Genomic DNA, 17,713 nt, shown 5'->3' with positions numbered 1-17,713 from the left:
AGTCCCTCTGGGGAGATGGTGGCAGGGTACAAAAATAAAATTATTATTATTATTATTATTATTATTATATACAATATATACAATATAATTTACAATAATATATAATAATTATAACATATTGTATATACATATAATATTCATAATATTATATTGTAATACAATATAATACTAATAATACAATATAATGTTAATTATATATTATATTTTACATGTAATATTACTAATAATATTACAATATATTGATACAGTACAATACTAGCTGCGCCCGGCCACGCATTGCTGTGGCGAAGTCTGGTGTTATGGGAAATAAAGTATTGAGGAATTGGTGGTAGTTAAGGTAAAGGGTAAAGGTTTTCCCCAGACATTAAGTCCATTATAAATGGGTTATATAGCTGTGTGGAAGGGCCTTGAGTCTACACTGCCATATAATCCAGTTAAAATCAGATAATCTATATTTTATAGGCAGTGTGGAAGAGGCCTGAGGCCTAACTCTGCCTGTCCCCTGGGCTGAGTGGGTTGCTAGGAGACCAAGTGGGCAGAGCTTAGCCTTCTAACTGGCAGCAATTGGATAAAACACAATTATTCCTCTCCCTCCAATTAGGACTTTATTTTTCTTTTCTTTTTGTTGTATGAACGTAGAGGCATGGACGAGGGGTTGTGCTGCCAAGTTTACGGTTTCTGGGATGTGTAGTTTTGTTCTTTTGTCCTAGGCCGAAATTTCATTACCCTTTTATATATATAGATAGTAATTTATTACCAGTATTGTACTATGCTAATATAATATTGTATGTAAATTTAATTTGTAAGCCGCTCTGAGTCCCCTTCGGGGTGGCATATAAATGTAGCAAATAAAATAATTAAATAATTAAATAAATAAATAAATCTACACTGGAGAATTAATGCAGTTTGACACTTCTTTAATTGCAATGACTCTATTCTATGGAATCATGAGAGTTTGTCTCTTTTCCTCATACCCACCCACCCTTCCTTCCTTCCTTCCTTCCTTCCTTCCTTCCTTCCTTCCTTCCTTTCTTTCTTTCTTTCTTTCTTTCTTTCTTTCTTTCTTTCTTTCTTCCCTTGCTTTCCCTCATAGACCTTTCCAAGCAGCAGCCAATCCTTTGTTTCCCAATCACATGACATAGGGACACTTCACCTAGCCACAGCCAATCCAATTTGTTTCTTTTCTTTCCCTCTCCTCTGGACTCAAAAGGGGTCCTTTTTTTCGTTCAAACTCTTCAGCTATTTTAAGTTAGACAACAAAGAGTATGTGTGCCAAGTTTGGTCCAGATCCATCAAGCCATGCAGCAGCCTTTGTGGATCAAACAAATGCGCACACATTGATATGATTTACCATGTAGGGAATAGAGTTCATGAATGTTAGTGTTAGAGCTAACATACTAAATCATTAAAGACATTTTATTTGAAATGTTGAGATTTGCCAAACAAATCATAATGTTTTGCTTAACTCCAAAAAATTATTAACTTTTCACATTTAAATTTATGCAAATGGCCAGCTATAAATGAAAACAATTTTAGTTATAGCTCTGAGTAATGTTGTTCTTATTTAATAAAAATAACAAATATTAACATTGTTGTTTGAAATATTTAGTGAGGAAAAGATGTTAATTTGGTTGGTAGTGGTTCCCCCCCCCACTCCTTAGGGAGATAGATACACAGTAGGCCTCATGAGATACAGTAGAGTCTCACTTATCCAACGTTCTGGATTATCCAACACATTTTCATAGTCAATGTTTTCAATACATTGTGATATTTTGGTGCTAAATTCATAAATACAGTAATTACTACATAGCATTACTGTGCATTGAACTACTTTTTCTGTCAAATTTGTTGTATAACGTGATGTTTTGGTGCTTAATTTGTAAAATCATAACCTAATTTGATGTTTAATAGGTTTTTCCTTAATCTCTTCTTATTATCCAACATATTCGCTTATCCAACGTTCTGCCAGCCCGTTTATGTTGGATAAGTGAGACTCTACTGTATTAACATTGTTGTTTGAAATATTTAGTGAGGAAAAGATGTCAATTTAGTTGGTAGTAATATTTTTCCCACTCCTTAGCGGGATACATACACAATGAGACCCATGAGATATACAGCTCTGTCCTTCAACATCTTGCTGCCTGTCAGGCCCCATCTACACTGCCGTATAATTTATTTATTTGTTTATTTATTTACAGTATTTATATTCTGCCCTTCTCACTAAACCCTTACTATATACTGTATACTCGAGTATAAGCCTAGTTTTTCAGCCCTTTTTTTAAGATGGAAAAAGCCCCCCTCGGCTTATACTCGGGTGAGGGTCCTGGTTGGCTTATATTTGGGTCAGCTTATACTCGAGAATATATGGTACATTTATTATTATTGGTATTATTACATTTATTATTTTTCTCTATTATTGTTGCTACTATTCCATTTATTTTACTCTATTTTTATTTTATTATTAATACATTTATTATATCACTCTGATCTTATTACAGTAGAGTCTCACTTATCCAACACTCGCTTATCCAACATTCTGGATTATCCAACGCATTTTTGTAGTCAATGTTTTCAATATATCGTGGTATTTTGGTGCTAAATTCGTAAATACAGTAATTACTACATAGCATTACTGCGTATTGAACTACTTTTTCTGTCAAATTTGTTGTATAGCATGATGTTTTGGTGCTTAATTTGTAAAATCATAACCTAATTTGATGTTTAATAGGCTTTTCCTTAATCCCTCCTTATTATCCAACATATTCGCTTATCCAACATTCTGCTGGCCCGTTTACGTTGGATAAGTGAGACTCTACTGTATTATTACTGCATTTATTATTTTACTCTATTGTTATTAAAAGGATACATAAGCACGTTTACATTGAAGAAGATGAGAATAATGATTTGATCAGAGTTGGACAGTCTTATCTTAAATTTGAGCTTTATGTAAATATTCAAAAACATTTAGCCTACTGATGCCTCAATTAATGTAATTTTATTGGTATCTGTTTTTATTTCTGAAATTTACCACCCTCGGCTTATACTGGAGTCAATGTTTTCCCAGTTTTTTGGTGGTAAAATTAGGTGCCTCGGCTTATATTCGGGTCGGCTTATACTCGAGTATATACGGTACATTCATTTTCTGTTGTGCTTGCCCAGAATTGTGCACAGGATTCCAAGTAGACTCACACCATAGAATTAGATAAGAACAAATGTGATTTTGGCAGCTTTATTTGGAACGCCTTGGTAACAGCCTCTGAAAGGGAAGTAACATAAAACATAAATGTTCCAAATCCCAAAAGAATATAGGGATCAAGTTCATAAATAACAAAACAACGACAAATAGTACAAATTGCTCCTTTTTGGCTATCCTATTTCTCACCGTTGATTCGCATAAGGATGACTTTTTGGCAGGTCTTCTTTTCTTTTTCCTGGCGTTCTCCAGTCCAAAAGTTCTATCAATTTGGCATGTTATGCAGGAAAATGGCAGCTGCCAATGGAAGAAGTCATTACAGATGTGGAGACCATCAATATTGCTGCACAGGCAAAGTCCTAGCTTACCTGGGAAGCTTCTATTAGGTCTTTGAGTTGAAGGGAAGTCAATGCATGTCCACCATGGTTGGGTTTTCTGTGGAATGTAGAGACAACAGATTGCCCAGGGCTGCTCCAAAACAAATTGACAATAGCACATGCATTTTTTGGTTCCTACCGGCAGTTCTAGCCCTAATAATTGCTATAAAGTCATTCATAGGCTGACATGCATACATTTATTCTGATAAGTTCTATTTTATTTATTGTGGAAGGAGGCATTCAATGTGCAACATCTCAACTCCCTATCCTGCCAGCTTTAGGCATCTCAGCAACTATTTACCCAATGGAGATTGGAAAGGATGGCATTAGCTCTCTTCTCTATGTTGTAGAACTGTAGCTACGTGCTACCTGGGCATTTCTTCCTCTCCTTTTGTGGGAATGGGACTGAGATTGCCAGATATTTAGCAGGAGAGGTAAGAAGGTGCCTGTGGCCTGAGCTAGGTAAAGGTAAAGGTTTCCCCTGATGTCAAGTCCAGTCGTGTCCAACTCTGGGGGTTGGTGCTTATCTCCATTTCTAAGCCGAAGAGCCAGCATTGTCCATAGACACCTCCTAGGTCATGTGGCCATAGGCATGACAGCATAGAGTGCTGTTACCTTCCAGCCAGAGCAGGAAGGTACTGCTAGGTTTCGAACTGCTAGGTTAGCAGAAGCTGGAGCTAACAGCGGGCGCTCACTCCGCTCCCCGGATTTGAACCTGCAACCTTTCGGTTTACAAGTTCAGCAGCTCAGAGCTTTAACACACTGCGCCACCGGGGGCTCCAACTCTAGAAATGATGGTCCAATTCTGTGCCGACTGGGTGAGTCACATATTATCAAACTCAGAAAACTAAATGACAGCATCACCTTAGGGTTGCCCTAAGTATGAAATAAGGCACTCAACAGTAGCAAATCTAGTGTGCATCTGCATTCTATAGTTAATGCAATTTAACACTACTTTGCCGCAGCTCAATGCAATGGAACTGTAAGAGTTGTAGCTCGACAACGTCTTGAACCTTCCCTGCCAAAAGGTGCTAATCTACAACTCATATGATAACCACAACATGAACCCTGGTGTCAAATTGCATTAATTCTACTGTGTAGCTGCAACTCTAGATTCACCTGTTGGAAGTCATGTCTACCTCCCACTCTTTGGAAAAGACCTTTCCCTTCAAACCAGTTCAGAGAGCCTTGGAATTGGACCCTGTTTGACATGCCCTTTGAACTAGCTTGGTTTCCCCAGCTACTAAATGGTCCCTGCAATCCAGTATGGCGTAGTGGTTTGAGCATTGGACTATAACTCTGGAGACCAGGGTTAGCATCCTATTGGGCTATTGAAACCCACTGTGTGGTCTTGGGAAGATCATATTCTCTTAGCCACAGAGGAAGGGACCGGCATATCGTGCCAAAAGCACATAGAAATGTCACATTTCCTAGTAAGACTCGGGACTTTTTAACATACAGTCCATACAATCAGCAGAAGCCCATTAAGCACAAAGGACAGGAATCAAGTGAAGAACACACGCCTGTCAACTGCCCCTTAGTTATTCAGAAAGGGGAGACTCCATGCCATCCTGTTCCGACCTGTGTGGCCGAAGAGTCCACAAATATGTCATCAACACACTTCTGTTCCTCTTAGCCCGCTCACCCTGTTCCCCTCCCGAGGAGCCCGGGGACCTGCTGCTGTCGAGATTGGTGAGCCGGCTCCAGATGTTGGCACGACAGTTCCGGAACAACTTTTCCTGAAACTCCGATGTCATGAAATAGTAGATAATTGGATCCAGGCAGCAGTTGAGGCTTGCAAGGCAGAGAGAAATGGAATGGAAATACAAAGTCCTGCGGCGTGCGGAGCAGTCTCGGATGGCCTCCTGCTTCACCATCATAAACAGAGGGAAGTTCACATGGTAAGGCGTGAAGCATATGAAGAAGACGGCTGCGCATCCTAAGATCATGCGCCAAGCTTTCTGCTTCTCGTTGGCGTGCTGCAAAGGGGCGTGGGACTCCTGGAGGGACTGTCTCATTTTCCATGTGCAATAAAGGATGATCACAAGGGGGAGCAGAAACCCAGAGAGTTCGGCCACCAGCACCATCGCAATGGAGGTTCCCATGTTCAGTTGTCTCACTCCAAGATCGGCAAAACAAGTGTTGGTGCTATTGGTCAAGCTGGGACTCCTCAAAATTGGGAGAGGCAAGCAAGCGGCCCCCACAACGATCCAGATGGCCGCACTTATGGCTACGTCGTACCGGCATTTCCAGTCCTTGGCTTTGAAAGGATGGCGCAGGAAGAGATACCTTTGGATGCTGATGCAGGTGAGGAAGCAAATGCTAGCATACATGTTAAGGTACTTCAAGTAGAAGCATAACTGGCACAGGAAACCCCCAAAAGGCCAGCTATGGTTGATGTAGTAATACATCCGTAAGGGCAAAGAGATGATGTGGGCCAGGTCTGCTGCGGCCAAGTTCATCATGAAAATGACAGCTTTATTCTTCTTATTGATGAAGCGGCACAAAACCCAGAGGGCGATGCCATTGCCCAGGAGGCCTGGAATGAAGATGACGGTGTATGTGGCTGCGTACAAGGTGGCCTGGAAATCCATGGATGGGTCGGTACAATTTCCTAAAGAATTGTTGTCTCCCATCTTGATCAAGTTGGTAAGATCCCCAAAGGCAACTGGAGTTGAGTAGAAGAGTCCTATTTAAAAAGGAAAACATCATAACATGTTATATTATGTCTTGAACAGAGAGATCAAACACATACTGTGTTTCCCCAAAAATAAGACAGTGTCTTATATTATATTATTTTCGGGGGATGTCTTATTTTTCCACGAAGAAGAATTCACATTTATTGTTGAACAAAAAAAAATGAACATTATATACTGTACAGTAGTTGTCATCATAAACCAGCATAACCAGACAAACTATGAATCCTATCAAGAATTTATTTTTATTACCATTATTTCCATGTACAACACTCTATGGTATGTACATTTACCGATCCTACATTCTCTTTGGAGGGCATGCTTCAAAAAAAAAAAAACTTTGCTAGGTCTTACTTTCAGGGGAGGCCTTATATTTAGCAATTCAGCAAAACCTCTACTAGGTCTTATTTTCCGGGGATGTCTTATTTTCAGGGAAACAGGGTAGAGCAGGGGTCCCCAAACTAAGGCCCGGGGGCCGGATGCGGCCCTCCGAGGTCATTTACCTGGCCCCCGCCCTCATTTATAATATAAAATTTTTATATCAGTTTTAATAATATAATATATTGTATATACTTATTATATTGATAATAATATTATCATTTTATACAATATAATACTAATTATAATACCATATAATAATATTTCTTATATGTTATGTATTACATATATTACAGTATAGTGGTATAGTTCAATATAGTAATATATAATGCTAATATTGTGCTATGCTAATAGTATAATATATTGTATGTACATACAGCTGCTCTGAGTTCCCTTCGGGGTGAGAAGCGTGGGATATAAATGTAGTAAATAAACGTAGTAAATGAATAAATAATTTTAGAGTTAGGCTCGCCCAGAGTCTGAAATGACTTGAAGACAGACAACAACAACAATCCTAATTAACCTGACTATCTCATTGTCCAGAAGCAGGCCCAGACTTCCCATTGAAATCCTGATAGGTTTATGTTGGTTAAAATTGTTTTCATTTTTAAATATTGTATTGTTCTTTCATTTTTTTAAAAAATATTTTTTATTTGATACATTCCAACAATTAACAAAATGTTTGCGATGTTTTGTTCTTTTATTGTTATTGTTGTTGTTTTGCACTACAAATAAGAAGTGTGCAGTGTGCATAGGAATTTGTTTTTGTTTTTTTTTCCAAATGATAATTCGGCCCCTCAACAGTATGAAGGATTGTGGACCGGCCCTCTGCTTAAAAAGTTTGCCATGACCCCTGCCATAGAGACATCTCCTGCTTTAGGGATCAAGGCGTTGTTAAAAAGTGGCAATGGTTGAAAAGGGAAATACAATGTTACTTTAGCCTGCAAATGCAAGACTGAATGGTAATGACAACTCAGTGTAGAGGAGAAAAACAGCATAGTCGACTAAGTAATTTTAAATCTAATTGATCTTTTAGTCTCTGCTGTATGTATTTTTAAGGCATCAAATGGTTACCATATGTAAGTCGCCTTGAGTCCCCTTCAGGGTAGAGAAAGGCAGGGTAGAAATAAGGTAAATAAGTAATAAATACGGTAAATAAGATGGGGAAATTGATACGGAGTTGAAAGATTGAGCCAGGGGTTGAAAGTGCAGTACATACTATGGTATCACAGTGAGTTAAACCCTTATGCTGGTGAACTGCTGACCTGAAGATTGGTTGAACTGCTGACCTAAAGGTTGGCAGTTCAAATCCACAATACAGGGCGAGCTCCTGTCTGTCAGCTCCAGCTCCTGCCAACCTATCAGTTCGAAAACTTGCAAATGTGAGTAGATAAATAGGTATCGCTTCAGCGGGAAAAGGCAGAAGATGGCAATTGCAGGAGATGGCTGTATTTCCTTAAGGAGAGCCATAGACACAAATGAGACATTAAATCTGCAACTCTGAACTCCTTCATCCTCTCCTTTTCCTTTTTCCTCTTCATATTTGTTCATATTTCTGTCAGTTTCTCAAAACTACAAGGCAAAAATTAAGGCAGATATTCCTATTTTCCAATTTACCTTTTCGACAAGGCAAACTTTGTCAAACTTTCATTTATTTTGCACCTTCCAATCCATTACTGGCACCAGAATATATAGAATATATAGAAGGTTTACTTCTATAACTACTTCTTTGAAATTAGATAGAAAGGAAACAGAGCTGAGTGTCGTTGGCACTAAACCCCTCCCGGCAATTCCAGGTATATTTTTTCACAAATTCTTATGAGCCACAATAGGTAGGAAAAGACTTATCTAGTCCAACATTGCTTCCCATTATGGTCAATAAGCGAATAATAATAATAATAATAATAATAATAATAATAATAATAAATATAATACTTTATTTATATTCCACTCTATCTCCCCAAAGGGACTCAGAGCAAATTACAGGGTACATACATAGCAAATATTCAGTGTTGTTATATGGTTGACAACAAAGACAGACAATACATAAACAGAGGCAAAGCTTCCCTCTTTTTTCATCTCCGGCATCTGGAGGCTGTGCTCAACTCGGCCATGGAGAGGTGCTGTTGTTTCATTTTTCCACGCTGAGGCACCATGGAAGCCTTCCTGATCGAATTGCCGGCATGTTTTCAGGGGTGCCAAAGCAATACCTATTTATCTACTCACATTGCTGTTTTCGAACTGCTAGGTAAGCAGAAGCTAGAGCTGTTGGTGGAAGCTCACCCTGACCCTCAGCTTGAACTGCCAACCTTCCGGTCAGCAAGATCTTCTGTAGCTGGTGGTTTAACCTGCTGTGCTAGCCGCGGCTCCCTTTAGAAGCCCTGAATCAAATAATGGAACAGCATCTTCCCACTCACGTTTTCCAACAATGAACATATTGGTTTTCTTCTGCAGGCACCATTGAAGAAAACTTGCAGAAGCATAAGTATATGACTAATTTAACAAGAGGAACTAAAGTCATGGTATTTTTAACCAGATTCACAACATCCTGTTAATGTCAAGGCTTGGGTGTGTCCACTAGCAACAGACATTTTCATACATCTCCAAATGTAATTAAATAATGGTCCTTCCTCTTTGATGTCTCCATGAATGTGTCATAATTTCCCATTCAAAGGATTCCATATCCAGAGAGCCAGGAAATCTCAAACTAATGTGTTTAATGCATGATTTAAAGACAGATCTGTCCCCTAGAAAAGGGAAGTCACACAAGAAATGGTCTTAGGACTATTTGTCGAAATTCAGTTATATGCTGTTCTCCTACTTTAAAGCCTTACATTATGAAGGGTCTCAAAATAGTCATTTTCTGGCATTACCTGCATAATTGTCAGAATAATGCAATTGTTAAAAGTAATGCTACATGACCTTGTAAGACTTTATATAAGATACATTTGGACACTGTAAAATGCATGCAGATTGACACAGCTTAGACAGTTAGGAGTCGTAGTTTGTAAAGTACAGTAGAGTCTCACTTAACCAACATAAACGGGCCGGCAGAATGTTGGATAAGCGAATATGTTGGATAATAAGGAGGGATTAAGGAAAAGCCTATTAAACATCTAATTAGGTTGTCATTTTACAAATTAAGCACCAAAACATCATGTTATACAACAAATTTGACATAAAAAGTAGTTCATTACACATTAATGCTACCATGTTTCCCCGAAAATAAGACAGTGTCTTATATTAATTTTTGCTCCCAAAGATGCGCTAGGTCTTATTTTCAGGGGATGTCTTATTTTTCTATGAAGAAGAAATCACATTTATTGTTGAACAAAAAAATGAACATTTATTATATACTGTACAGTAGTTGTCATCACAAACCATCATAACCAGACAAACTGTGAATCCTATCAAGAATTTCTTGTTATTACCAATATTTACATGTACAACACTCTATGGTACGTACATTTCCCAATTCTGCATGCTCTTGTGTTCTGTTCGGTGGGCTTGCTTCCAAACCAAAACTTTGCTAGGTCTTACTTTCGGGGGAGGCCTTATATTTAGCAATTCAGCAAAACCTCTACTAGGTCTTATTTTCTGGGGATGTCTTATTTTAGGGGAAACAGGGTATGTAGTAATTACTGTATTTACGAATTTAGCACCAAAATATCACATATTGTAAACATCGACTACAAAAATGCATTGGATAATCCAGAACGTTGGATAAGTGAATGTTGGATACGTGAGACTCTACTGTACTGTAGTTTGTTGCTTCACCAACATCTCAGGATTCCTTAGCATTGAGCCATGACTGTCCAAATGTTGTCGAACTGCATTCATTCCACAGTGCAGATGCATCCTCTGACGAAAGCACACTGCTGCAGCCTTTGCTGGCTTGTCTGTTCTTCCTCGACACTTGCCATCTGATGTTGCTTGGCTGCATCTCAGAAATGTTGGAAGGGCATTGGCTTCCCTTCTGGAGTAACAGATATCAATTTAACGCTATTTTTATCAGGACTGCATTGCAAGCAGAGACGGTTAACTATCCTACTCCCTGCACGTTACTATCCTAATAGCCCTGCAGATCTGCAAGACAGATATGACCACGGTTACCATTGGAAGGCAACCAGTGTTCATTCTTTCGCTTCCACAATGGTGCCTGCTTTCTTTCCTGTGGGTCTTGATGTAGTTCCTCTTCACAGAAAGGCAAAAGCCAGAAGCCTTCTCATTTTGATTATTTCTCACCATGTGTGAAAACGTAGCTTCCAAGACAATTTTTCAGACACATGCAAGTCATGCAAACCAAATCCCAAGGGTTGTATATGGACATATATATTTCCTATGCATATATGTCTCCTATCCTCAATACCTGTTATTGAATGTTTCTTATCATTACAATATAGAACAAAAAGAATTGGGTTATTTAATATTTTAAATAATTTTGTGCACGACACAAAGTTTGTGTACACTGAACCATCAGAAAGCAAAGGTGTTAGTTACTGTCTGTGTGGACAATTTTGGATTATGGAGCATTTCGGATTTCCGGACATTCAACCTACAGTTGGAAAATCGACCTTACTGGTATTTGATTCCTTGAAGGAATATATTGATTGGATTTATAACTGTGTCCATTTTAATATAACTGTTTAGGTTTCTGTCTTATGATGTTGTTTTACTATGTTTACTATGTTCAAGTTGTTGTATGACAATTGACTGTTTTTGCACACATGTTGGAAACCGCCCTGAGTCCTCTCGAGGATATGGAGTGGTATATAAATAAAGTTTTATTATTATTTTAAAATCTTAAACCAAACCTAAAACTAAGAATACAGTAGAGTCTCACTTATCCAACATTCTGGATTATCCAACGCATTTTTGTAGTCAATGCTTCCAATACATCATGATATTTTGGTGCTAAATTCGTAAATACAGTAATTACTACATACCATTACTGCGTATTGAACTACTTTTTCTGTCAAATTTGTTGTATAACATGAAGTTTTGGTGCTTAATTTGTAAAATCATAACCTATTTTGGTGTTTAATAGGCTTTTTCTTAATCTCTCAACATATTCGCTTATCCAACGTTCTGCCAGCCCGTTTACGTTGGATAAGTGAGACTCTACTGTATTAACAAAAGACTATTTCTCCCTGAATATGTGTTGTTGAAGGCTTTCCATGGCCGAAATCACAGGGTTGTTGTGTGTTTTCTGGGCTATGTGACCATGTTCCAGAAGCATTATTTCCTGACATTTCACCCACATTTATGGCAGGCATCCTCACAACCTCTGAGGATGCCTGCCATAGATGTGGGCAAAACATCAGGAGAGAATGCTTCTGGAACACAGCCATACAGCCTGGAAAACACACAACAGCCCTCTTCTTGAATACATGAGCAAACTGAACATTGCTTGTTTTCTGCCTTCAAATGGAAACTGGTCACAAAGATGCATATAGCTGGTCCTGTCTTTGTAAGTCAACTCTATTGAATTCAATGCAATTTCCTTCCTTGCAGGCCAAGACCTTTCCATCTGCTCAGTTACTTGTGTATCCTGAATTCCTCACACAGTAGTGTCTCACTTATCCAACATAAACGGGCCGGCAGAATGTTGGATAAGCGAATATGTTGGATAATAAGGAGGGATTAAGGAAAAGCCTTTTAAACATCAAATTAGGTTATGATTTTACAAATTAAGCACCAAAACATCATGTTAGACAACAAATTCGACAGAAAACGTAGTTCAATACGCAGTAATGCTATGTAGTAATTACTGTATTTACGAATTTAGCACCAAAATATCACAATGTATGGAAAACATTGACTATAAAAATGCGTTGGATAATCCAGCACGTTGGATAAGCGAGTGTTGGATAAGTGAGACTCTACTGTACTTGGAACTGAGATCCCTTCTACACTGCTATATAAAATCCAGATCATTTGCTTTGAATTGGATTACATAAATGTAGGCTCATATAATCCAGTACAAAGCAAATCTATATATATAAAAGGGTAATGAAATTTCGGCCTAGGACAAAACAACAAAACTACACATCCCAGAAACACTAAACTTGGCAGCACAACCCCTCATCCATGCCTCTACGTTCATACAACAAAAAGAAAAGAAAAATAAAGTCCTAATTAGAGGGAGAGGAGTAATTGTTTTTATCCAATTGCTGCCAGTTAGAAGGCTAAGTTCCGCCCACTTGGTCTCCTAGCAACCCACTTAGCCCTGGGGACAGGCAGAGTTAGGCCTCACTTAGGCCTCTTCCACACTGCCATATAATCCACTTCAGTGTGCATTTTATACAACTGTGTAGAAGGGGCCTCATATAATCCAATTCTAAGCAGATAATATAAGATTATAATTATACAGTAGAGTCTCACTTATCCAACATAAACAGGCTGGCAGAACGTTGGATAAATGAATATGTTGGATAATAAGAAGGGATTCAGGAAAAGCCGATTAAACATCAAATTAGGTAATCATTATACAAATTAAGCACCAAAACATCATGTTATACAACAAATTTGACAGAAAAATTAGTTCCATGCACAGTAATACTATGTAGTAATTACTGTATTAAAAATTTACCACCAAAATATCACAATGAATTTAAAACACTGACTACAAAACATTTACTACTAAAAAGCAGACTGCATTGGATAATCCAGAAGGTTGGATAAGCGAATGTTGGATAAGTGAGATTCTACTGTAATATATACCACCATACTTTGCCACAGCAACGCGTGGCCGGGCACAGCTAGTAATGTGATAATCTGGATTATATAGCAGTGCAGAAGAGGCCTGACAGGCCACTGATTTCAGTCATTTTCTTTCTGCACGCAACTGTGCTCTGAAATGCAGCTTTCACTTTGCCAAAGGAAACAGGCTCTGGACGAATCTTACCTCTCGACAGTTTCCATTCTTTCAAACGACGACAGCCACCCCATCTAGAAATGAGAATGCCGGAAAGCCAAGGGACCCTCTTGTGGGCTCGGCTGCGTTGCCCATTTTGCTTCACAAGGTTTTTCTCTGACACCTCCGCCGCTCTTCTGGGAACCCGAGCTTTCAAACTGACTGGACGGATTTTTCAGGAGCTTGAAGACGGGAGCAATGACTGTACTCAGAGGAAATCCTGTATCTTGTTTCTCCTTCCCTCTCGAAAGGCGCTCGCCACAGCTCTCTGGACCAGAAACAAATCAACAAATGACATCACAATGATAGGTTTGCCATGAGAGGAAAAGTTTGCCTGTTGGCTTTCTGTGCATTCTTTGCAACCAAGTCCTATTTTCGATCCGCAGTTATTGACTCGGTGTGCCAAAATAGAGGCCAACGTGGGAACTGTTTCCAGGAAGTTTGAATCCCAGTTATGAGTCCATTGGAAACTCTTAAATTGTAATTATTCCATTCCAACCCCACTCTTATCCCTCCTGCCGGCAGTACACATGCAGGAGCCCAAGAAACACTGGATGGCAGTGGAAATTGTTGCAGCTGGTTCACACTGACCCGAAGTCAGTGGAAAGTCTCAATTCTGAGGCAGAATTCGGACATTATTATTATTATTATTATTATTATTATTATTATTATTATTATTATTTACAGCATTTATATTCCGCCCTTCTCACCCCGAAGGGGACTCAGGGAGGATCACATTACACATATAGGCAAACATTCGATGCCTTTTAACATAGAACAGAGACAAGACAAACATAGGCTCCGAGTGGGCCTCGAACTCATTACCTCCTGGTCAGAGTGATTCATTGCAGCTGGTTGCAGCTGGCTTGCTCTCCAGCCTATGCCACAGCCTAAAGAAAGCCACTAAAGAACCACTCCCAGGTGCTGGGCAAGTTATACTTTAAGGCACCTGACCCCATCTGATTTGGAAACCAAGGAGGGTCAGCCAGTAGACATGTCCAAAAAATCGTTTTAAATCATATATCGGAATTATTTCGGATTGTTCTCGCTTTTTGATACACATTCCGAGACATTGTCTCACAGCGTAACCAGCAATGTAATTCGAACCAACCAAGTTGACCCATTCTCTAATTGTTTCTTAATGTTTCGTTATTCCCCCCCCCCAAAATTTTAAACATATTTTTTAAAAATACTTTTTTTAAAAAAATGTTTCTGCAACCTACCTTGAATGGGAGCTTAGCTCAGCCTAACATGGTTCTTTCTCTAAGCAAGGGAATTTCTAGTTTTCAAAGTATCTTTGCACTCCTTGCCAGGGCATTGCTTGGTCCATTTCTAATTGAAGGCATTGGGTTGAGGCTTGTGGGATTACATAGCCAGAGACACCATTGATTTCCAGTGTCCTTCTTGCTTACAAATATAGCAAGGGAATTTCTAGTTTTCAAAGTATCTTTGCACAACTTGCAAGGGCATTGCAAATTTGATGAGGATAGCTCAAGAAATGAGGGCGGGAGAGCCCTTAAAAGTCCCCCCCCCCTCCTTGGGTTCCTTTTTTTTTTTTTTGGCAATTGCGCATGCGCGTCCACCATTTTAGAAACATTTAGAATCATTACGAATTTTCGGAAATATCCGAAATGTTTGGGTGAAAAAATCGGAAATACTTTCTATATCGAAGCGCCAGTGCCCCCTACTTTAGAAACGAGAATTGAAACATTTTTTTCAACGATCGGACATGCCTATCAGCCAGCTTGAAAGCTGAGACCAGATATCCTAAACTGGAGACTAAAAGGAAGACCCTTGGCAAGGCCAGCCTTACTTTCCCTTGCAGCAAGTTCTGACATCTCTATGCAGTGGTTGCTGGAGGGAGGCTGCTGTGGTCTAATAAAGCAAAGCGAACTCCTGCCTGTTGAACTACCACACAATGCAGAGTCACACAGAACTCCAATTAAAGTATATTTAGATTTCAGCCTTCCGAGCGTCGACCTTTGCTCCTGAATATTTCCATCTAACCTCTTCACAGAGCTAGGCTTCTTTCTTCCCACAAGAGCCAGGAGCAAGTCAGTTCAATACTTTCCCACAAAAACAGATAGCGATGCCAAAAGACAACACATCTTGGCATTCCGACATCCGTATTGTCTTTCCAACTCTGTTGTGTGTCTACGAAACATGAACCTCTACAAACGTCACTCTTGACTTCTGGACCGATTCCATCAGCGTTGCCTCCGAAAAATCCTGCAAGTCTCTTGAGAAAAAGACAAATAGACAAGTGTCAGTGTTCTGGCAGAAGAAGCAAGGACCACCAGCATTGAAGCCATGATCCTCTGCCATCCACTTCGCTGGACCAAAGGCCATGTTGTCCGAAGGCCCAAAGATCACTGTTGCTTTACTCTCAGCTCAAGAATGGAAAACTAAATGTCCAGTAAAGCCCAGGCCATGAAAAGAAGAGAAGCAGGTGAAACCCCCCCGGATAGAATAATTAGAAGGAAATTAGAAACACATAAAGGAATGACTGGGCTATGGTATGATGTACTAATTACCTTAACTTATAATACGAAAGAAACGCTTACAGAGATCTGGAAACAGGAAAAAAACTTTACTGAGAAACTAATTGGGTCATGGATCAATAATATTCATAAAATTAATCATATAAGGATCAAAGAAACACAAAGGAAAATAATCACAAAATGGTGTAGAACCCCCCTACAATTGGCTCATATAACGGGAAGTACCTCGAAGAATTGTTGGCATAAATGAGGGGGAATAGGTTCATTCTCCCACATGTGGTGGGACTGTAGAAAAATTCAAATCTTTTATAGCAAAATAAGAAAAGAAATGGAAGAAATAATAGGGAAAGAATTAATATGGGACAAAGCCAGATTTATGTCCCTCACAATAAAGGTAAGGGAAGATAACAATAATTGGACTGAGATTTTAAAATATATGACAGCCGCAATACAAGCCACAATAGCCCGAGGATGGAGGGATGAGACAAACGATTCCAAAGGATCGTTTAAAATGTCATTTAAGCATTACTTACTTTTGGTATTATGTATATTGAAATAAGACATGCATCGCTAAAATTTTGTTAATTGTTGGCATGTAATAAAAATTTTAAAAAAAGAAAGAATGGAAAATGAAATGTCTGTGGACCGTAAAAGAGATTTAAAGATGAGCTTAAAGCTAACTTTAAAAATGAGGACTACACACCGCAAATTGAGAAACCCTGGCCCTCGAGTTTTTAACTGGAGATCAGCTGTGGCCAACAGTGTTGTGGATTTTGAAGAGGCACAGACAGAGAAACCTGCCAAGAAGAAGAAGGCACCTCAATCAAACATTAGTTGTCACCCCAATCTGGAAATATATGTTCTCACTGTGGAAGAAAGAGCATGTGGATCCAGAATAGACCTCCATGGTCATTTACAGATCCTCCACCAAGACTCTATCCTTGGAAGACCATCAGACTCGACTACAAGGGATTGCCTATGATCTGGACTCGGAAGCAACGGCTACAAAAGCCAAAAAAACACAAGGTGCGGGAATATCGCGGATTTTAGCTGAATATCTGGATCTTCGCATTGTATGTCCCTGCAATTGAGTATCACGGAATTTCTGGCTACTAGTATTAAAAAAACTCTAAAATCAAAACAGTAGATGGGAACCAACACTCTGAGGGCAGAGGACAGCTAATGACTGAACAAAGGATGCCCCCAGGCAAGAGACAAAACCTTTCCAATGCTAATTAGGGTGATTAACTGAAACATTAATGCTGGCTTCCCAGTGACAAAGGACTCTTGCCACACCCTGGACTCTCCACAGATATATATTCTTTCCTTTCCTTACTTAGTTTATCCATACCTCACAACCACTGAGGATGCCTGCCATAGATGTGGGTGAAACGTCAGGAGAGAATACTTCTGGAACATGGCCACACAGCCCAAAAGACATACAACAACCCTGTGATCCCGGCCATGAAAACCTTCAACAACACATCACGGATTTTTTTTATCTGGGTTTGTTCCTGAGTTTTAGATGTTTGTTCCTAATTGGCCGGTTTCTAAAAAGAAGGTGACACTTGAGTAGAAGGCAAAAACTTTGTCATGGGAAGAGGAACTTCGTCCTTCACCTGTTTAATGAAGTTTGTGGCAGAAAAATGAAG

General features: G+C 39.2%; 1 protein-coding gene across 2 annotated transcripts; it reads right to left on the bottom strand.

Moving 5' to 3' along the window:
* Nucleotides 1-3,215: 3,215 nt before the first annotated feature.
* Nucleotides 3,216-17,451, bottom strand: p2ry10 (P2Y receptor family member 10). 2 transcript variants are annotated; one of them, XM_062963805.1, is made up of 3 exons: nt 13,552-17,448; nt 5,216-6,259; nt 3,216-3,628 (listed from the first exon to the last, which is right to left on the bottom strand). In XM_062963805.1, the coding sequence occupies exons 2-3, from the start codon at nt 6,204-6,206 to the stop codon at nt 3,600-3,602; spliced, it is 1,020 nt and encodes a 339-aa protein (XP_062819875.1). In that variant the 5' UTR covers nt 6,207-6,259; nt 13,552-17,448; the 3' UTR covers nt 3,216-3,599. The 2 variants fall into 2 exon arrangements, with proteins under 2 accessions (XP_062819875.1, XP_016853088.1); XM_016997599.2 differs by having other exon boundaries at nt 3,216-6,259; nt 13,552-17,451.
* Nucleotides 17,452-17,713: the final 262 nt, after the last annotated feature.

Source organism: Anolis carolinensis, unplaced genomic scaffold, assembly GCF_035594765.1.
Source record: "Anolis carolinensis isolate JA03-04 unplaced genomic scaffold, rAnoCar3.1.pri scaffold_12, whole genome shotgun sequence".
Classification (NCBI taxonomy): domain Eukaryota; kingdom Metazoa; phylum Chordata; class Lepidosauria; order Squamata; family Dactyloidae; genus Anolis; species Anolis carolinensis.
This window is presented reverse-complemented; position numbering and strand designations above follow the sequence as displayed.